Below are 22,513 nucleotides of genomic sequence, written 5' to 3'. Positions count from 1 at the left end.
TTCCAGCTCCCCTCAACTTGCACAAAAATTCGAGTTACCGTGAGGTTGCAGGAATGCAACTCAGGGGTCTCCTGTACATTTTAATAGCTATTCTGGAATAAGGCTGCTGCATAGGTGTACTCTTTTCTCTGAGGCTAGGCCTACTTTGCAGGTGTTGTCAATGAAACTCTAGAGCGTCCACATTCACAAGGTGTTCTGTCGACCAGTAAATTGATAGGACAGGACACTTTTGCCTACAGCCTTCTGCCGCTCCCCCCTGAGGCACACCACCTCCTGTTGACAGAGACTTGTTGACAGAAATCCAGCCTGAATGTTCTAGGGGGCCTTCTGTCAACAGACAGGGCTTCCAGGGCACCAGGCATCCCTCTCTGGTGTGCTTCCAGTTGTCTGTTTAGCTGAGAGCATGGCTGGGCAGTCTGGCCACTCTCTAGCAATAGAGCAGATCACTCTTTGCGGACAGACTGCAAAGCAGATTCAATCTGGCAACAGTTTTGTCTAAAGATATCTTGCTTTAGGGTAGACGTGCCCTGAGTAGAAATATTCTGACAGCAAATGGCTAGTTTTTAAATACCAGGCGCGAGCTGTTCAGTAATTAGAAGGGGAAGGACACAGTGTGGCTTCAGGCCACTGCAGCCCACCAACTTTAGGCTCTAGCCTGCCACTATCCTGCAGCCCAGTAGGACTTTCAGTCAGGCGCCATGCCCCCACGCAACACTCAGTGGCCAGCTATTGGGGGCCTTATGTGCCCCAGGAGAGGGAAGGGGCTCTGTGTGCTGCCCCTGCACCCAGCACAATCCTTGGAAATAGGCCAATGGGATCTTCCTGAGCCTGCCTTACCTCCCTCCCCCAGCCCTCTGCCCCCCATCCTGCCCCAGGTCATCACCCACACCCACTGTACCTCTGCTCCTTCACCCATATCCCCTTATGGACCCTGCACCCCAAGCCTCTCCCCACATCACAACCCCCCACCCAAACTCCCTAGCAGACCCCATCCATCCTCCTGAACCTCAGCCTTCCTCTTGCACCCAATCTCCATCCCAGACCCTGCACCCCCTCCAACAACATGGAAGAGGGTGAGCCTTGACCACTTACCAAAGTCTAGGAGTGGACCTCATCAAAAACTATTGCCCATCGTGAGTTACTTACCTGACAGGAATCTACTCCTCCTTCGTCATATCCCGCACACATCATATTCTCTGTAATAACATACTCTGGCAGCTGTTGCTGGCATTTCTGATTTGTTATGAGAGGGACCTCTGCTTCTTGCAGTATGATTGGAGTGGAACCTGATCAAAATACAGAGTATACACAATTAATCTGATCAAAATGCATAGCATAAACAACAGCCATCATTCTTACAGACTCAGAAATTTCACTCTCTTTACAGAGTACTATTGAGGGCCTGGGTTACCACTTCATTAGTTCAGTGTATACCAGCATTCCCATATAGTGCCTTGGATCACTATCATTAATGGATTTTGTCCTCTGTGAGGTTTAAAAAAAATCTCTAATTTTACGGATGGGGAAACAGAGGCAGAGGGTATATTATGTGACCTGCCCTGAATAGCCCAAAGCAGTGCTTTTTTGTGCCAGTACTGAGTATGGGCACCTCGGCAGCCCCAGCTATGGAACGCAAGGAACTGGCTGAATTTAAACCAACAAAAAATAAATAAATCATACTGTCTCAAAGAGAAATATGGCTGAACGAGTATATGAATACATGTATCTAGAGTTCCAGACTAGGGGGTGGAGAATTACGCTATCCTCAGTCTTTGGAGTTAGTCTGGAGTAAACAATAGTGAATGACACCCTGAGCTTTTATAATAGGGATCAGAATTAAACTTTGTTTTTCAAATAACCTAATGACTAATGAGTAGATGGTATGATTTTCTGTTGGTCAGTTAAATTCCTTCTAGTAACTCATATGATTAATTATTAACCTAAGACCCACAGTGTAATTGTACTCTGAAAGTAGCTTAGAAGAAAGGGAAGAGATGTTCTATATTTATTGCTCTGATACACCAGATTGGTACACTTGAGTTATAAAAGAAAAGGTCAAGTATCAGCCCTGGAAATTGTCTACTGTATAACAGTCAACCTGCATTCTTTCCTCTGTATGTATTGTTACTAGAAATAAATATCTTGCCAGCCACCTTCTGCCATCAGAAGGTATGTCTACACTACTGAGTTATTCCAGAGTTATTAGTCCAAAATAAAATATTCCAGAATAGACAGCTACACCACACGGAAGCCCCAAAATAGGCAAAAATTATTCCAAAATGGAATAACCCCAAACACCATAGAGCCTTTTTTGGATTACAGCCCCTGGAAACACTGCTTTATTTCAAAATAGAACCTATTCCCTGTCTATTTAGCCCCTATTCTGATGTCCCTCTTTCAAACTAGGCACTAGTCCTCATACAATGAGGTTTACCAAATTTGCAACTAGGTGGTTGCATAGTGAAAATTCTTGCAGAGTTGTTTTATTATAGTAGCCATTGTTGTTAAATAACTGCTCTACAGACACACCCTGGCTATGTCCATGCTACAGCGATCTTTTGAAAGGCAATCTTCCAGAAAATACCTTCTGGAAGATTGCCTTTCAAAAGAGTGTATCTACACAGAAAAAGTGGATGGAGCTTTTTGAAAGGACAGTGTGTGTGTGTGTGTGTGTGTGTGTGTGCACACGCACGCACGTACGCATACACGTGCTGTGCTGGATATTTCAAAAGAGCCCTGTCTTCTAAATGCTATTTTTAAAAAATTGCTAGTGTAAATGCAGCCCCAGAGTCTTCTGTGCAATCTCATTTCTGTCATCACAAAATTTGGCTCTGTCTACACTAAACCTGTGAAAAATGGAAATCTGCTTTGTAGTACAGTAAAAATGTATTTCAGGATGTGTTCATTTTTAAATAACAAACTTTATTTTGGTTTTGTTTATCTCAGGACCATAAAAGAGGTTGCAGGCTGCAATTTTGCCAAAAAATCTCAGGCAGATGCAATTCTTCATCAAAATTTAAAATAATCCTTTCGGGACATTTTAAAATGTGCTCCATCAACTAATGCTTGCTTACCTAGGACCCATGAAACTCAGTCAGGCTATGTCTAGACTATTGTTGTTATTTTGGGATATAAATGTATCCTGAAACAGCAACTGTGGGGCTACACAATAAACTCGAAATAGCAGCGCTATTTTGAGTAAATATTCCATTTCTGCTATCCCTCATCATGAGATGAGTAGAGGAAACCTTTAAATAGCCTGACTGGCACAAAGTGCAAAATAAGGTAACAGTAATTTATGCAATTTGAATTGTGTAGATTGTGAAAATTATTCTGAGTTATGAGTTATGGCTACAGCCTAGACAGCCTCCCAGTTTGATGCTCTGCCCAGCAGTACTTTTGGCAGAGTCCCAGAGCATCTGCTTGGCCTGTTGTCCCAGAAGCAGGGAAAGGAAGCTCTCTGAATACCTGGGTTCCACCTTGTTCTGCAGCGTGTGCCCTTCTGCTCCTCTGGTTTAATTTCCTGGCATGTGAATTGTGGTTCTGAACTCTAGTTTGTCTCCTGACTCTGATCTTTGTTCTCCTGACTCCCATGTTGTGAGTTTGTCTCTGACCACTAGGTCTGGATGCCCACAGTTCAGCCATGAGAAAACAGGATCTTTGTTAAGAACAGGCAAATGAAACCAGCAATATTAACACTGGTCCGGAATTTCAGCCTTTTGTCTAAACTAAGCCAAAGTATGGTTTTAATTTTATTTTTAAAAATTTACGTAAGCAGCCATCACTTGCTGAAGTCTCTCAAGGGCTGATATGTGGTGTGGCATATGAACTGCATGGTTCTCAGCCCCACTGAATATGCAAATCTTATAAAAATGGCCTTCCCCTATAGAAGCTCTGGAACTAACTTCATGCAAATGCTAACAAATGCTCATGAAAGGTGGGAAGTTCAAAATCTGGATCTGAATTTTATCTCTGCTTCCTCTGTTGCTTAGGCAAGATGAAATGGTGTGAAAGGCAGAGTTTCACCCTTAAATCTACAGAAATAAGGACATGATGGACAGTTTTTTTCCCCATATGAGGAACACTCCATTGTAGTCAGTGGCCAAAAGAATCAGTCATGGTATATGACCTCTTGAGAGTTCAATCAGACCTTAATTTTGTAACACGAGGTTGAATTAACAGCACAGGACTGGAACTCAGGATACCTTAGATCTTGTTGTGGCTTTGCCTGCTGGATGACTCAGTTTTTCCATTTTTAAGTTATTGTAACTAAACAGGCTTTATAAAATGCTTTGAGAAATACTGATGAAAGATGCTCTTTAAGAGGTACATATTACTATTACATTCAAATTCAATCCACAACTATATACAGGCAGCTCACATTGACTTCTGTTGTGCTCACACGGTCAAACACAGTAACAAAAATCATACTGGAAATAAGACATTGCTAACAGGGAGGGGAACTAGCTATTGGAACAACTTCTCAAGTGATGTGTTAGATTTATGTTTACTTGAAGTCTTTAATATGTAAATTAAAAAAACATGCATCTCTGACACCAGAGTGTTCCTTCTTGTTTTGTGTAGTGTTTTTAAAAGGATAGCTACTCACCTTGATATTCAGTTCTACCCCAGCCAGCAATAAAGCAATTAGTTCCTGACAAAAACTGTTGACTTGCTTCTGGTAAGCAAATAGGCTGTATGTAATCTGTGAAAGAGAAATAATTAATTTTAACTTGTTTCCAGTATTCTGATTTTTTTCTAGATATCGTTACCAAAATGCACATTGATCCAACCCTTCTATTCCTTGCTCAGGAGAAATTCCTAGTAAGTGCAGGACTGAGTCTGCAATGAGAGGTCTTCTCAAGATTATATATAATCTATAAGGACAACCCCAAATACCTCATAAACCTTTCATTACTGAGAAAAGTCATGATGACTAGTACATTTGGAGCTAGCTCAAATTAATTCATAAGTGTATAAGAGAAGGCCAACAGTCATACCTGTGTAATTCACTTTGAATTGAAGATGCATCATAGCAATATCATTATTTTTTGTACGCTTGTTATAATGGGGATTTATGATAATTTGATCGATCTCTTGAATCACTGTCTGAGGATATGTCAAATTCAAAACGGTATGCAAGCCAAGCACTGCTTTCCACTGAGATGGTATTAAATTCCTCCTAGAGATTGCAATGAATATTCACAATTATTTATGATCAAAAGAGGGGCTTGAACAATTTTCCACATACAATTTATATTAATATTTAATCTCAACTGTGTGTGTGTTTGTGTACACACACACACCTGAGGGAATGAAAGATACACAAACACACACACAGAGTATTTTATTTTTTTGGTTAAGCAGCATAGTGTATTGTCATTTGAAAGTGCTTTACAATTTTCTGACAGCACTACCGCCTGATGTTTCATACCACTGAATTGTCAGTTAATTTATGCAGAGTTGCTTGGACAATAGTACAATTGGGGAAGAATCACCAACTAGTATCACCCTTTAAACAGCCAAAATTAAGAATTCCCAGCAATTAACATCCCTGCACCCACACCCTTGCAGAAAGATAGTTATGAGTATGGAATATATTGGGGATGGAATCCTGAGTGTGTGTCTACACTACAACGAGGAAGTGTGATTGTAACAGATGTAGCACGCCCAAACTAACTTTAATTTGGCAAGAGCAAAGGAAGCATAAGTTACAGTAGATGTGAAAGGTCTGTAACATGAACAGTGACTTCTTGGATATGTATCTAGGGTGGGCAAAACGAGTTCATGCTACTGCAACTTCACTTGCTACTGTTACTCAAGCTGTCTAGATCAAAGCTATCTCAGGTATGTCTAGACATGATGTAATCACACCTCTTGATTACTGAGTAGACATACCATTAGAAATCTGTTAACTTCTGATTTTCTAGGTTTTTTTCAGGTGTAATTTAAAAAAATAAGACTAGCTGAACATAACAGAAGCACAGCATTTAAATGAAGAGAGGGAAAAAAAACCAAGTTCATTTCTCCACAGCCCATATTGATAGCTGAGCTGGGGAAGATGGACTTTTAGTTAGACATAGCTGAAGTTGTTTTGAACCAACAAATGTCCACCAAATGAGTTGATTTAAAAACAATATAAATATTTTAACACCTACTTGATGCTGAGCACCCAGATTTCTTTCCAGATCTCTATAGATACAAATATTAATGTCTGTAATAAAACAGTAAGGCCGTGCCACACTAGCCATTCATTTCAAAAGTGATTTTGAAATGAGGGGCGATTTTGAAACGAGCAGGAGAGTGACTACACACAAATCTCTCATTTCAAAATCAACTTTGAAATTAAAAGGCATTCATTTTGAAGTTGTCATTCCACTCCCGTGTGGGAATAACGCCTCCTTTTGACGTGGATTTTGAAATGAAATGTGTGTAGTTGCCCCCTGGCTGCCATTTCAAAATGAAAAAGTTCTCCACAGAGCCAGCCCCTCCCCAGGGCACAGAGACACCCTGACCAGCAGCCAGAGCTATAGCTTTCACATCCATGTGCCTTAAAGCTGTAGGGACACAGAAAACCTGTGCAGGAAGCTGAGAGTCTGCTGGCAGCCATCGGAGCATTAAGTGGCCAGACAACACTCCCACACACCCCCAGAAGGCAACACCCCACCTTGGATGGACTGATGGCCATCAGCCAAGACCTCCAGGATCCCCATGGAGCCAAGGGGCAGAAGAGAAATGCAGCCACTTTCACCCGCCTCACTGACAACCTCGCCACAAGGGGCCACCCCCTCCGACCCCCAACCAGGTCTGCTCCAAAGTAAAGGGAGCTAGGGACTCAGTCTGGTAGTCAGGGGCAGCACTGGACACCTGCCTGTTCTTCAGGGAGCTCCACCAGCTGCTGGGACCCAGGGAGGCTGCCCCACCCAAGCAGACCCTGGAAACAATGGAGCCGGAGGGGCAGGGTGAGGGGCCCCAACCAGGACCCTCAATAGCCCCACCTACCCCAGGCCCCAATGTACATGCTGGCATCAGGGACGGTGACAGCAGAAGTGAGCAACCACACTACACTGTGGCGCCCTCCAAGGGCCCCAGCCAGGCTGCCTCCACTCGGGCCTCCCCCGAACCACTCGAGGAGCCCTCAGGTAGGACCAGGCATGGGGTGCCCTGGCCATGTGGGCATAGGGGTGGTCCCTGACATAGCTGGCCCAGGCATGTGGCCATGGGCCAGGGACCTGGGAATGGCTGTCATCACTGTCAGCGAGGGGCTCGCAGGTGTGTGGGCTGCCCGTATGGGGCCATGGGCTGCCATGAGGCCTGGGAGGGTGGGGAGGGCTGGGGCAGCCACTTTAATGGCCCCACATTAACGAACCCCACAGCAGACAGGCCGCCCCAGGGCCCCCCCACCAGACGCAAGGAGGAACAGCAGTGGAGACAAATCCACTGGCCCACAGAACACCGTCTCGTGACTGACAGGGCACCAACCTCTCCCCTTATGTCTTCACAGCCTTGACATCTGCCAGCCACTCCAGCCCCCTGGACGTGCCTGGGAGCCCCACAACAGCTGAGGAGGGCAAACGGGTGCTGCCTCCCCAGGCCGGGTGCCATGGCGGGTGGATGCACCACTGCAGCAGGGCAGATGATTTGGTGGCAGCCCACACGTTTGCATGGTGCGAGCAGAACCGCTTGCTATGGGAATGGCTCTCCATTGAGTGGGTAGCCTGGGACCGGGTGTCTGGGTATCTTGACACCCAGGCCATTGAAAACTGCCTGGCCCAGCTGCCCACCCCATGGATGGCCTTTCCCACAGCCCCTCTGCCCCAGCCCTCCCCCACAGTAACCTCTCCCCTGCCCCAGCCTCGCCTGTGCCCTGGCCCCCTCCTCTGCCCCTTCCACTCCCTCTGTTCTCACTCCCAGCTGCCATGTCCCCAGCCAAGTGGCAGGAGCTGGCTGTCCATAGCTCCACCCTTCCCTGCTGTGAGTCTAAGCCCCTAGAAACCCCAGTTCAGCTCTACCTCCCCTTTATCCCTGCCCCATCTCAGCCCTGCTGTGGTCCCCAGACCCAGGGTGATTGCAGCTCCAGGGGCCATCATGGCTCCTGTCCAGCCACCCCCACAGAGGATTGAGGACCCCCCCCGCACTCCCATATGAATAGTTCACCCCCAACCCCATGTAAATAAGCATATAGTTCATTGTTCAAAAAAAAACCCACTTAAATTTATTTAACAGTGCTACCTGTTTTGCCGCAGGTGGGGATGGTGAGGGGAGTGCATGCAGGCGGGGGTGCTGGTGGGGTGGTTGCATTGTGTGGAATAGGCCAGGGCTCAGTCATGGGGGCCCCCGAGCAAAGACCTCCCAGAAGGCTTCCCACACGTGCACCCCATCCCAGTGCAACTGGCGACACACGACCACACCTGGCTGCTCAAAGTGCAGCACAGCCTCGGCTACCCAGTGCACCACAAAGAGCTCCTGATTGCTCTCCATGAGGTTGGGGAGAGCACAGCAGGCACCCACAACTGTGGGCATGCTGGGCAGGCCTACCTCCGTGCACATCAGGAGGCACCTGAAGTGTGCCTTCAGACAGCCGAATGCCCACTCAAGTGGGTTCCTGGCCTGTTTGAGGTGGGTGTTTTTGAGGTCCTGGCTCTCTTGATGTGTCCTGCATAGAAGCACATTAGCCAGTCCTGGAGGGGGGTAGGCCACACCATTGATGATGCATGAGGGCATGGTCATGTCCCGCACCAGCAGCTCGCATGGGGGTATGTAGGTGCCCTGGGCCATCCTGCAGCCGAGCCATGTGTTCCGCAGGATGAGGGCAGCATGGGCCCTGCCTGGCCAGACCCCACAAATGGCCGTGAAATGTCCTTGGGCATCCACGAGGGCCTGGAGGACAATGGAGTGGTAGCCCTTTCAGTTGAGGTACCATCCCCAGCTGTGTGGTGGAGCCTGGATGGTGATGTGGGTGCTGTCCAATGCGCCAATGCAGTTGGGGAAACCCTGCTGTTGGAAGCCGGCCATGGCAGCATCCACGTCCCCCAGGCAGATCAGGCAGCACAGGAGGGCCTGTTGATGGTGGCGATGACCTGCAGGGGATGGAGGGCACGGGCACCCATGAGTGTGTGGTAACATATGCGGGGGAGCTCCCCTCCCCAGAACCCCCTCTCCCTGTGACCCCGCTGTAGGTGGATAGCCCTGGAAGCCTTACCTCAAGGAGGATGACCCTGATGGTGGCCTTCCCCACCCCAAGTTGGTGGCCAACTGAGTGGTTGCTGTCCAGGGTGGCCAGCTGCCACACGGCAACGGCCCCTCGTTTCTCCTGGGGGCGGGGGGGGAGCGCAGGCCGCATGCAGGTGTCCTGGTGGTGAACTGCTGGTGCCAGCCACTGGCACAGCTCCACGAAGGTGCTACAAGTCATGTGGATGTTGCAGAGCCACCACTTGTCATCCCTCTCCCCGAGGACGATGTTGTCCCACTTTTCCCCGCTGGTGGGGTACTGCCAGAGGCGACAGCTGAGCTGGAATAGGGGGTGCTCTGGATGCACCACTGGTGGGGAGGGGCTGCAGTGGCCAGCCGTGTATCAGGCAGCACATAGCCTCATATGGCATGCTGTCAGGCGGGCCATGCTGTTAAGGATGTCACTGTCAGTGAAGTGCTGCGGGTCCATGGCAGGCAGTGGTGTGGTGGCTCACCAAGGCTCTGCCAAGTGCTGTGCCGGAGGCTGCATCCTGCAAGCAGCTAGACTCCTCAGCATGTGCATGGTGGGGGGGGCTGGGAGGGGACCCTTAACAGGGTGGCTGGCCCGTGCTCCAGGAAGGGCTTCTCAGCCATTTGACCCTGCCCTCACCCTTTCCTGCCCCATTATTTTGACATGAAGCTATAGGCTGTGCAGCTGCTCCATTTTGCAATGACAGGGCATCTCTCTGATGTTGCACTTTGTGTGTAGTCGCTTCATTTTTGAAGCAATTCACTTCAAAGCGATGGATAGGGATTACCCCTTTCAACACCACTACCTAGGGTTGCCACAGCCTAAGTAATGGGCACAAACTATCTGGCTGTGGCCACACTAACCACTACTTTTGGAGGGGCTGTGGGAATGTGGCATTTCGGATTATGCTAATCAATTGCAACCTACAAAAGCGAATTGTGTGAAATTAATGCTACTGATAAGAAAAAAAAATAAAAGCATGTTCACAAAGTGGTACTGGTAAAGACTCTTGCATATCTCCTGGATGGAAAAAAATGAGGATGTTTATGTTAGAAACATAGCCAAAGAGAAGCAGAGGCTTGTCAGAAATCAATAGGCACAACCTTACATAGTTTGATCACACCAGGAACAGAGATGGAAGTAACTTTGAGACTGTTCTCCTGGAAGGAGTGCTGGCAAGTCACTGTAATAGGGCATGATCACTCAGGTGATGGGTAGATGGTGTGTAGCAGATTACTGGGAGGTCAACTGCTAAGTCTTCATATGTAACAATGGATTAAAAAAAAGGCTCCAGATAACTCTGCCATGTCATCAATATTCAGACATAAAAAAAAAATTGACTTACAGTAGTGACAGGTCTTCGATTATCTTTTAAACACTACGGCCATGTCTACACTACCACTCCCTTTCAGAAGCGATATGTAAAAGCCGTGGATTGGAAATGTCAATGAGGCACTGATGTGAATATTTAGCACCTCTTTTGCATAAGGGCAGCCACCCAGAGTGGTGAAAGTGCTTCTTTCGAATTGAAAACTAGCTGTGTAGATGGGCTTCTTTCAAAAGAAAACTCTAATTTTGAAAGCACCCTTCTTCCCCCAAAAAATTGGTAAATGAGGTGCTGATTAGTCATATCAGTGCCTCAGTAGCATTTCTGATCCAGTGCATTTACGTACTCCTTCCAAAAGGGAGGGGGAGTGTAAACGCAGCAAAAGTTTTCCAATTCTATCCCTCTATCGATCTGCTGTGTTCTGTCCATCCACTCTGTTGACAGAGAGCGGCCGGACAGCCTGTCTGCGCTCTCAGCAGAATAACTAACCGGAAGCACAACAGATAGGGCTTCCTGGTGACTCAGAAGCCCTGTTTCTTCACAGAGGGTCCCCTGGAGCACCCACACAGCTTTTTTGTTGCCATACTCTTTTGAGAAAGGTGTTCTACTTCATGGGGGAGAGGCAGAAGGCTGTTGACACAAGTTCTGAGTCCTGTTGACAGTATGTCAATAGAACTGATTTTTAGTGTGGACACAGCATGAGGCTTGTCAACAAAACCAGTGTTTTGTCAACAAAAAATCTTTCGCATAGATGTAGTTATAGTGCATAGCAGAGAGTCATAATTACGGAGGCAACACTAAATACATTTTTATGGGATGTGATGTCATTCTTTACTCTCACACCATTGGCAAAGGTCTGAGTGAGTAATAAAGACACTCAATTAATTACAGTTAATTAATTGCAAATGCTTGGTGAGGTATCCTATATTTCATGTATATAAACTTTGATTTAAAAAAAAAAAGTCTCTTGATTTATATGCATTCCTGATTAGAGTCATTGAAATGAGGGGCGACTAAGAACTCCAAAAGCTCTGTGCTGGACTACATCTCTTATTAGGTGAATGAATAATACATACACAATAACTGAATGATGAGTGGGGTTGTTAACTGTACCAATCACTAATTTCAGGTTTTCGTTAGTCCAATGCAGACTTCAGTGCAATGTCATTTTTTATAAAGGTAGAGCCCTGCTGTACGTGAGTTATCACCACAATAGTATTCTTTGGGGTGGAGACAGAGATTGATTGATTAGGTAATGAAAACAATCCTAGAAAACTACCTCAAGTCCCCTACACGTTCCTCATACTTTCTATTGACTCTGGCTAGTGTCCATTTGAACACAGTTTTGTTAGTGGGTATGATTTTTAAGTAATTAACCTGAGTCATTTATTTGATGGGCCTTTGCACCAGCAAGTAATTCTTTCTCAATGTTAAAAATAAACTATTAATCTGACAAAACAATATTATTCTAAGGTGAAAAAAGCAATTTTATTGAGGCAAAAATAGTAGAATATTATTAATAGCATAAATATAAGCCCTGTTTGTGCAGTCAAATGCATCAGAACATAATATAGGATTGTCAGAGACCTCCTGAGCCAATGAGCTCAGTCCTTTGAGCTCAGTCCTTGCCATTGAAGGCAACCACATCACTTACTCCAATTCATGGAATCCACAAGGAGAGATCCCTGGGAGTATGTAGTTCCCTATTGACTTCAGCAGGACTCTATATCTGCACTGAAATAAAAAACCTGTGGCACTAAGTCTCAGAGTCCAAATTAGCAGAGCTCAGATTAAGAGTTGAAAAATTTCAGTGTGGATGTTCAACCTTAGACTGGAGCCTGGTCTCTGAGACCTTCTGTCTTGTGGGGTCCCAGAGACTATGCTTCAGCCCAAGGATGAATGCCTATACTATCATTTCATAGCCGCGTAGCCTGAACCCTATAAACCTGATTCAGATGATCAGAATCAACAGTGGGCCTTTTATCTCAGTCTAGACATACCGCATGTAGCTACCATGCTTATCTGACTGACATGTCAGGGCCATTCTGTAACCTAGCTTTATGAACAAGCCTCTTCCATCAGGATGCATATAGATTTGGAAAGGTTAACATGGTATATGTAATAATTTAAGGAGAATGTAAAGATTACCCATATACACAGTGTGCTGCTGAGACCAGCCACTCCTCACTGAGGAGAGAAGCTCCACATGTAGGTCTTTCATTAAAAAATAGTGAGACTACCCAAGGCCAAGCTCCTTCTTTGGCGTTGCTTCCACCTACAATCTTTCCATCAGTCTGCTGAGCTATCAGACGTTCTCCACAAGCTAGAATTAGTAAGGAGAGGGGAGGTGTGAAATTAATTTATGTCAGATTTCAAGATGTGGCCAAGATACAAAGTTCCATTCTGGAATGGGACCTGATCTTCCCTAAAGTTCTAGTTGGGAGCTGGATATCTGCTTTTTGTTTGCTCCCACTGTATGTTTAAGTAGTGCTTTTTTCCTTGGAAAAAAAACGGTGGAACTCAAGCCCCAAACCACCCACCTCTGCCCTGTAGCCCAACCTCCTCCATGCTCAGGGCCCAATCTGCAGCTTAACTGCTCTGTGGGGAGTCCCATACTGCCCCCCAGGGGTGCAAACTGCCCCCAGCTGCTTAATTGCCCCCTCAGTGGGGCTCGAGCCTCCCCTGTGTTGCTTAACTGCCTCTCTGGTGGGACCCAAGCCATGCCCTGTGTGGGGCCCAAGCCTGCCCTCCACCTGGGTCCCAAGCCTGCCCCTAGGCAATTTAACCATCCCCTGGGAGTGCTCAAACCATCCCACGCCCCCGGTGGCTTTGCCACACAGCAGGGCCTGAGCTGCCACCTGGCAGCTTAACCGCTCTCCCCCCTCCCCGTGGAGCCTGAGCCTCCCCCCCGGATGTGGGGCCAAACCTGCCCCCCCACTTCTTACATCTTCCCAGCTCTGGGCCCACCCCCCACCCTTACTGTCCATCCAGCTCAACGCCTGCCCCAGCCCCTTCCTTTCCCCTGCTTCAGCCCACCTCTCCCATCCCCCATCTCTGGGCCTGCACCAGCCCCCTTGCCCCAGCATGACCATGCACTTAAGCGAGGCTGAGGCTGGTGGCAGCATGCCAGTAGGGCAGTAGGCAGCAGTCCTGGTGTGGCAATATTGGATGCTGTTACACGAGGAGGGGAGGTGGGCTTCACTGGTGCAAAGGCCTGACTCCACCCCCACAGCACAACAGAGACTTCATGGAGCTTCATGGCAGGCAGGGAGTTGCAAATGACCCTTGAAGAGCCACTTACGGCTGGGCAGCACCAAGCCACCTTTTAAAGATGGTGGGAGTAGGAAAAAAAGTGGCAGAGTGCTGTTCCATGGTGTTCCACTGGAAAAAAAAAACCCTGCATTTAAGCCTAAAAACAACTGAAGAATGTAATTATTCTTGCTCTGTGAATTACAGTTTATATTTCACTACCAAAGTCTTCCAAACAATGTACATGGAGTTTGGGGACCTAACAATTTGATTTTTAAAATGAAGTTTTCTTATGAAATACATACTTACGTTTATTGTTGCACTGCAGATGAGTCACCAGATTGCTGAGACACTGTTCGCTAGAATAAAAGCACAGTTTTTAAAAACACAGTTGTTTGCAGGCTAGGCGACATTACATGAGTATGTTCAAGTGCACTCTGGCATCATTACAGAATTCCTTCTGCATGCTGTTTCCTTATTTTAAAGGAAAGATCACAGTGTTAATGTGCAGTAATTTGGCTGTACTGTAGTATCCAGTGCTTGAATGTAGCTTTAACTTGCAGTATACAATATGGATATTGAACACATAAATTCTTTTTACTGGACATTTGATTAAAATCTGAGCCTATTATAGAAACACAAAGAGCTTAATCTTTAGGTGTGGGGGGGGGGATGCAGGGAGGAGGTTATCATCTAATAAAATTCTGAAGCCAATTCAAACTAAATTGAATATTGATTTTTTGCTGCCTGCTTTGGGTTTTTCAGGAACTTGCCACTAGAGATCAGTGTAACCAAAGAATTAAAAAAAAAATGTATCTGCTCTCAGAATAGCTTTCATGGAGACAACACTGCACTGTAGAATATATATATATATGTACGCAGAGAGAGAGAGAGAGAGAGAGAGAGAGAGAGAGAGAGAGAGGCATATAAAGGCTCAGGAATTATTTAGAAGAGATATAAAGCCAGAAGCCTGAAGATCACAGGTCTCAGATCAAAACTACTCAAGCATTTCTGACAGCCAGGGGTTTTAAGATTATCTTCATAGCTCGTAATGAATTTGAGCAGTGAAGACAGTGCCTGTCTCACCAGTTAAATCTAATATATACAAAAATATACCAGGAAAGAAAATCCATGGATTACTAGTTTACCACACAGTTCATTAATTAAGCATATACAGGGTGATGTAGCATGATTATATGAACTTAGCTGTCAGCATTTTCCTATTAAACAATAATATAAACTCTCTCTTTGTAATACAGAATTACTGCATAGTTTTCACATTACAAACACCTCCTATTTCCAGCATTACATAAAACCCCAGGATGTAGTTTACATCATTGAAGCCAAATTCTTCAGTTTTTACTCAAGCTGCTGTTGAAAACTCATGAGCTCATGTAAGCCAGCTGTGGAGTGGGCCATCTGGCAAGGAGGATGAATACTCTGTCACTGAAAGGGGTACAAGAGGGAACTAACCTGATTCAGCAGGACTGCACAGTAGCTGGGAACTTTTGAAAATGATCTCCATTTCCCCAAACTGCCTGACATGGATTCTATGTCACTATAGAAGATGCAGGAATTGATGATCCCACCCCTTATGCAGGTCCAGCAGGAGGTGGAAACAGAATGTGTTGGCTCATGTAGACAGGGCCCATGTCTTCTTTTGTACCGATATAACACATAGCATCTCCTGTTCTTTCAATCTGCCGCAGGGACCTATGGGATAGGGGTGGTAACTCCCTGAGGGAGGGATTGCTTCCACTACTGACACCCTCTGATCTCCATGGTAAGAGAGACTTCAGACTGGTAGGCTGCTACCTTTACTTCATGGCGGAGCTGTCAGCCTGAAGAATGGTTTTGAGCTGTTCATCTCCATTTGTCTTTCCTCTGGGTGCCAAATGGGTAACTGAAGGGGGTCTATTCCTCTCAGAGCTGGGTGAAATTTTTCAGGTGAATAGTTTATGAGCCAAAAAATGTAGTTTGGACCAGCCTGGAAATATTGCTGACTTTGAACAAATTTGCCAAACGCTTGTGTCCAAAACAAATGGGATCAGGTGCAATTTGCACAAAGGCCAGAAGAAAAAGGTGATTTCATCTCTAATGGTACCTAGTCAGTGCTTCTGGCATTCAGCTGAACCGAGTTGCCCTCACTTTGTGATATTGGACATGTAATTTAAACTTGGGTCTCTCACATTGCAGAAAAATGCCCTAGCACTAGAACAGCCTCAACAGAAGAGACTGAAACAAGCACACAGCAGCGTATCCTGCAGTCCAGTGGCTAGGGTATTCCCCTGCAATGTTGGACACCTGCATTCCAATCTCTTTTCCACATGTGGCAGAAAGGGTGAGGGTGAGGGGGGTCTCCTGTTTCCTGTGTGAACCCCCTACTTATTGCTATGCAGATTATAAGGTAGCTAGAACCACCTCTTTCCCTCCCTCTCACTCCCCACATTTGGTGACTCCAGCCCTCCATTTCCTTGGCTATTATTTTAAAAAGATTCTGGAAATAAAACAATACTTTCTATATGGGGGTCAAATGAAATGTTCTCCTTGACACAAAATGAAACTTCTCTTGATTTGTTCAATTTGCCAGTGTTTTTATTTTTAAATTCTTGATTCTGTTTAGAGCCCAAAATTTCTTTTCAGTTTTGTGGAACTGCCGATTAATCAAATCTCAATTATTTGTCCAGCTCTAATCCTCCTAATCTTCCGCAGAAACATCAGGGAGGTCCTATGTTCCAGTGTTACATTGGAAAGGCCCGCTTGTCATAGCAATTATAGGAGCTGGCATGCAACTTCTGTGCTGCTTGTGGTAACAGTGCGCGACTGATAGCTCCATGAGTAATATCCTTCCCCACTTCTTTTCAGCTGAAATATTTGTTGCTGTGGAGCCCAGCACCACACAAAGCTGCTTAGGGCTACATACCACCAATGCTGATAGGGCAGGGGTGGCCAATCAGTTAGGGGACAAAAAGCCACGTAAATAGAGTGCACAGAGCCACAAGGATAGAGTGCTAATATAGATGGATAGGAAGATAGATAAAACGAATATATAATACTTAGCTCAATGCCCTCCCCTTTCCGCAGAGGAAGGCACGCCTAGTCCCTCCCTGCTCTAACTTGACATTGGTGACTCACCAGAGCTACTGTCACTGCCACCAGTCCAGAGCCACCAAAGCTGCTACCATGTGCTGCTCCCACCAAGCAGTGGGATGTGTGTGCAGAACAGTGGATGGCATTGCTGGTGCACGGCTCTGAGGAGGAGCCACATTTAATGGCTCAAAGACCTGCATGTGGCTCAAGAGCTGTGGGTTGGCCGCCCTTATTCTAGGGCTACCGTACAGCCCAATATAAATGTTATCCTTCTGTCAGAAAGTCATCGCCTGTGATTCTCAGATGTGAAATATCTTTTTTTTTAAACCTCTTGAGTCACATCTTACTGTCCTTACTCAGTAAAACTGCCCATCACCTTCAATGGGAATTTACATTGAGTAAGGATTGAATGCAGAACGGAATCTGACATTCATGTGTTGATTTCCATTATTATTATTATTATTATTATTAAGCAACTTCTAATCTTTCTCTCATTCTGCGACTTAACTTCTGTGAAGCTACATAGTAGTAGCATATAAAGGTATCACTACTATAAAATGACCCCTATTATGTGTCCAGATGATACAAAGAAAAGAGTCCCTTTCTGCAATTGGGATCTAGTTAAGATGAATGATCTTCTTCCTTTTCCTTTTGATCGCCTCATTTTTAGTGTTTAACTGATAGTAATAGAAGACATCTTTAAATCATAGGCAGCTTTTTAAGATCTCTCATGGCAATGCTTGTTTAGATGCACGTTTTATTAAAAAAAAAGAAAAATAGCTTTTAATGATCCTTCATTACACTAAGATGTTTTCCTTCTCCACCAGTGAGACTGATAAATATTTGATTTTAACAATGTGGAATTAGAACAGAAAATGTATCAATCAGCTTCCAGCAGGGAAAAAGAAAATTCTGCAGCAAATTAAATATTCTCAATCACTTTATTACTGTGCAATATAGTTTGTAAGTGAAGCCTACAAGAGTATTGATACATCCCACCTTCAATCCAGTCTCAGCAAATGAACAATTAAAGGTGGTGATTTTCTGTGTCATTGTATCTATCAACGTTCCAGGAAAATGTAACTGCTAATGTGATAGGACTACTAAGTTTTCTTTGCTCCTTTAAGGCACTGCTTTAACTGAAGTGTAAACTGTTTGCTAATCAATGGCAACCGCCCCTTCTTTTGTAGGCGTGCTTAAAGCATTGGCACCTTTTGTGAACATAATTCTTTGCAACTATTAAATTCAAGGTCTGTAGTCAATAAAGGCTATCAGTTATTCCAAACCCACAGGAATGCTTCAAAGTCACACAAAATATAAGGTGAGGTAAAAGGGATAAGGCGCTAGGATAGTATTCTGAACAGCTCATCACTTGATGAGCAGTTTTCCATGAAAAAAGTATGGAGACAAAAAATAGAAGACCTATACAGGACTATTTTATTTTAGTTACTACCACTTGCTTTAAAACATATTTAACTAGAATGAGAGGTCAGACTTTTTTTCTAACTGGCGATTATGTTTGTATTGCTCTGGTTTCTTGTAAGGGCTGGTGCCAAACCACCAGCTGTTTACTAACCATTTAAATTTAATATGAGAAGCAGTGTGGTGGGTTGTGTGATAGGACACTGACTGGGATTTAGATGATCTGAGCTCAACTGTTAGAGAGAAGGTATAGCTTACTGGTTTGCCCACTGGCCTGGCAAACTCAAAGTTGTGAGTTAAGTTCTTGATTGGCCCATATAGGGGCCTGGGGCAAATAAATTAAAAAGCCCTGTCCAGTAGGGTGTTTGATCCTGTCAAGAGAGCAGAGGACAGGACTCAATGGCCTCTTGAGGTCCCTTCAGGTCTATGATATCTCTACATATTGTATTTATTTTAATCTGAACAATGATCTTCTCCAAGTCACTACAGTTCTCTGGCACCTTATAGACTAACACGAAAGCTTATGCTGAAAAATATCTGTTAGTCTATAAGGTGCCACAGGACTTCTTGGTGTTTTTGAAGATACAGACCAAGTCAGCTACCCCTCTGATACAGTACTCTGGCTGCTTTATTCTCCGTTTTGTCATGATACTTACCTCTTTTGTAAACACTTTGAACTCTGTGCTCATATGTAGGAACTAAGGATTCTGGGGGTGCAACTACATCCACTGGTTTGAAGTAATTCCCATTATATACAGACTTCACAGTTTAGTTCGATGTCTTTTAGCAACCCCACTATAAAAATTGCTCCAGCACTCCTAGATCTCTGCATACAAATGCTATGCAAGAATAGTACTATTTATTATTATAACTACAGTGGTGCCGAGAAACCCTGACCAAAATTGTAACATAGAAATACACAGACACAGTCCCTGATGCAAAAGCTTACAGTTACATGTTGGGGAAGTAGAGGCACAGAGATGTGAAGTGACTTGACCAAAGTGAGACAGAAAGGCAATGGCAGAGAAGGAATAGCCTCTAGGTCTCCTGTGCAGTGCCTTATAAGTTAGCTCACATTAACTCTCAAGTAAAGTATAGCAAAACATGTATTATATTTACTTTTATTTACCACCACCCTGACATTCTTAAAATGGGAAAGATTCATTAATTCCTACCTTGGTGTAAGTATTAGGCTCTGGTTAGCTGCTTTAGTGATTTTTACAAATGGTCCATTTCCAATGGAGGATATCGTTGATGATTTATTCATATTTCTAAGAGGAAAAAAAAGGCAAGACATTTTTAAGATACTCTGTTTCTCCAATTGAATACCGTTTTAAAGTGATTATGTCCATGGCATCCCTTGTAGTACTGCTTCCTAGAACAGTGGGAATTTATTCAAATATTTTTGAGGTTTGAAATCTAAAAACAAAACAAAACAAAAAACAGACACAAACATCAACCCCCCAACACTAACACCTTCACTCTGACACAGTTCCTGAGCTACTTCATGTAAGATGTCTGAATGAAAGTGAACAGTCTAGATTAATTAATTTAATGACAGCAAGTTATCAGATTTCTGTTTTTCAATGCCACCACTCAAAGTTAGAGCACTGTAATTTTTAAAATGTAGATAGATGAATTTTATTCTGCAATATTCAACAATAATAAATTGAAATGTATATAGCACAGCTCTGTACTTTGGGGGAAAATAACATCAGTATTATGTATACTGGGCTTTATAGAACAAATAGAGGAATATTCAATATAGAGAAGAGGTTAAAGTTCAAGGACTTGGAGGAGCAATTTGTGAAATAAGATTTTACTTAAAGTGAAAGTGTCAGAGTCTAGTTCTAAATTAAGTATGGAAGAGACAATAAGCCATAGGGATAGGAATGGGTAAAAACAAGTGTAATATGACTTTCCAGTTACTTGGAAGGCTAGTATCAGAAAGGTAGCCATGTTAGTCTGTATCTTCAAAAACAACAAGAAGTCCTGTGGCACCTTGTTGTTTTGGAAGGCTAGTGCATATGTCTTGGTGGTTGGACTTTTTCCTAAAAAAAATGCAACATTTATAAATCTGACTAGAGAATAACATCCAAAAACCTAGCCAGCTACAGAATTTTAACTGAGCTAAAAGCAGTGAATTTATCTTCCATTGACTCGCACTTTGTGTAATTAGCACATCTGTGCGAAGTTGGGATAATATACTACCATTCTATTCTGGTAACATCTTACATGCACTCTGCACTGAGTTAAATGGATACACAGCAAGCAAGACAATGATGAAACAAATTCACAGTACTCATGTATGCAGCTGGAAGAGAACTATAATGTTAGCTATGAACGTCAACTCCCCCAAACTGATAGTAAAGTCTGATCTGAACTTCTGTTTCCTGAGCCAATTGCTGTAATGAGCTGAACCAAAGCCCAGTGGGCATGATTCTCCTCTATCACACCAGTTCCATGCCAGGCCCATTTTATTGAATTTAATGGAGCCAGGATGATATAAAAGTGATATAATGGACTTGAGTATTGGGCTCTAAACAGTAACCTCCTACATTTAGGAGAAGGTGAACTCTGGATTCAATTCAAGAAGCAATCTTAGTAACCTGTATCTATTCCTACTAATAAGACAGTTCAAACCAACTTTTTGAAAAGCAATCTGAAAAAAGAATACATCCATAACACGCACCCCCTTTCCCCTGTACCGTAGCATTGTTTCAGAGGGATTTACTGTAAGGACCCATTTCTATACTGAAAAAACTCCATCTTAGAAGCTATTTGGCCTTATAGGCAATCACAGGAACATAATAAAGAATAGACCAAAATATACCATGTCATATTCTGCACTGATTTACTCTCTGACATCTTCAGTTTTGTCAAGAAGTGAGGGAACTTCTCTAATGATTGGTAATAGGGGAGAGATAAGCTGGCCCTATTGGCAAAGATCTTCTGGTAGGAACTTCTCTAACTGGATCATTAAACCACTCCATCAACCCTTTATCCTGCAGGCAATACATGGACATTTGTAGCTTTTTATTTCTAACAGGTCACAGACCTGTCAGAATGGGTTTGAAATGAAATTGGTGCCATGGTCTGTCAAAACTTTCTGGGAGAAACGATTTCTGCAAGGTCTTTGCAAGCTGTTTTCACCATGACCTTCTGAAGCGGGGTGGCCTCTTAGAACAAGGTGGTAAAATTGAGGAGTAGTGGGTTATATCAGAACCCCATGACATTCTTCAGGCCAGGTGCCATAAGGTACCCATAATAGGCAAGCAGTCTTTGATACTGTTGATTTTCTGGTTATTGGTAGTAAGCATTGTTCTGGTCTGGGCTTGGTCATTTCAAGCCTGTCTCTGCAGCTTTGAGTAGGGGGATCTGAACTCTGTACTCTGTCTCTAGATGACTGACTCCTCTTTGCCTTTGCTATAATAGCCTCACTTGCAGCCTGCACAGAATTCCTCATGGGATCTGAGGGCTTCTTGTGAAGAGGTGACGGACAGCTTTTTCAAGATTTCCTCCTCACATACATTTGCAAAGAGGCAGATATAGATGAGGACTTTGGCACCATAGATGGTTCTATGGTACTGCCATCCTCTCTGCTAGTCTCTGGTGATTGAGCTGCCAGTGTGGATGGGGTACTAGCTGAACTAGAAGGTCTATGGGCAAGGGGTGCTCTTGCTCCCATTTCTGAAGCTGGCTGTAAGGCTTGTTTCTTTCATAAGGAGTTTAAACTTAATTTTGTTATTTTGAGGGGATCTTCCATTGAAGAAAGTAGAGGGACTGAACCATCCATCTGCCAACCGGACCTGCAGTCTCATGAGGTGTGCTGTTTACCAGGAGCTCGAATTCAGGATGTGACTGAGAGCCTCACAAAACTGCTCAAGCCTTTGGAATACTACCCCTTCTTACTTCTTCATGTGGGAACCAACGATACAGCCAAGAATGACCTTGAGCAGGTTACTGCTGATTATGTGGTGCTGGGAAGAAGGGTCAAAGAATTTGGAGCACAAGTGGTGTTCTCGTCCATTCTTCCTGTAGAAGAAAAAGGGCTACGTAGGTACTGTCAAATTGAGGAAGTAAATGCATGGTTATGCAGGTGGTGTCGGAGAGAGGGCTTTGGATTCTTTGATCATGGGACATTATTCCGGGCACAAGGATTATTGGGAAGAGATGGGGTCCACCTAACCAAGAGAGGAAGGAGCATTTTTGCAAGTAGGCTT

At 44.3% G+C, this 22,513-nt stretch overlaps 1 protein-coding gene across 1 annotated transcript in view; it reads right to left on the bottom strand.

Annotated features, from left to right (window-relative positions):
• TMPRSS15 (transmembrane serine protease 15) overlaps positions 1–22,513 on the bottom strand; it is a 119,997-nt gene that overhangs the window by 743 nt on the left and 96,741 nt on the right. Inside the window, exons 18-23 of the mRNA XM_074989555.1 lie at positions 19,466–19,561; positions 14,088–14,137; positions 12,678–12,852; positions 5,001–5,182; positions 4,610–4,705; positions 1,147–1,286 (exon numbers count right to left, since the gene is read on the bottom strand). Coding sequence (XP_074845656.1) covers positions 1,147–1,286; positions 4,610–4,705; positions 5,001–5,182; positions 12,678–12,852; positions 14,088–14,137; positions 19,466–19,561 — 739 coding nt within the window. The remainder of the gene's footprint in view (positions 1–1,146; positions 1,287–4,609; positions 4,706–5,000; positions 5,183–12,677; positions 12,853–14,087; positions 14,138–19,465; positions 19,562–22,513) is intronic.

Source organism: Carettochelys insculpta, chromosome 1, assembly GCF_033958435.1.
Source record: "Carettochelys insculpta isolate YL-2023 chromosome 1, ASM3395843v1, whole genome shotgun sequence".
In the NCBI taxonomy this organism is placed as follows: Eukaryota; Metazoa; Chordata; order Testudines; family Carettochelyidae; genus Carettochelys; species Carettochelys insculpta.
This window is presented reverse-complemented; position numbering and strand designations above follow the sequence as displayed.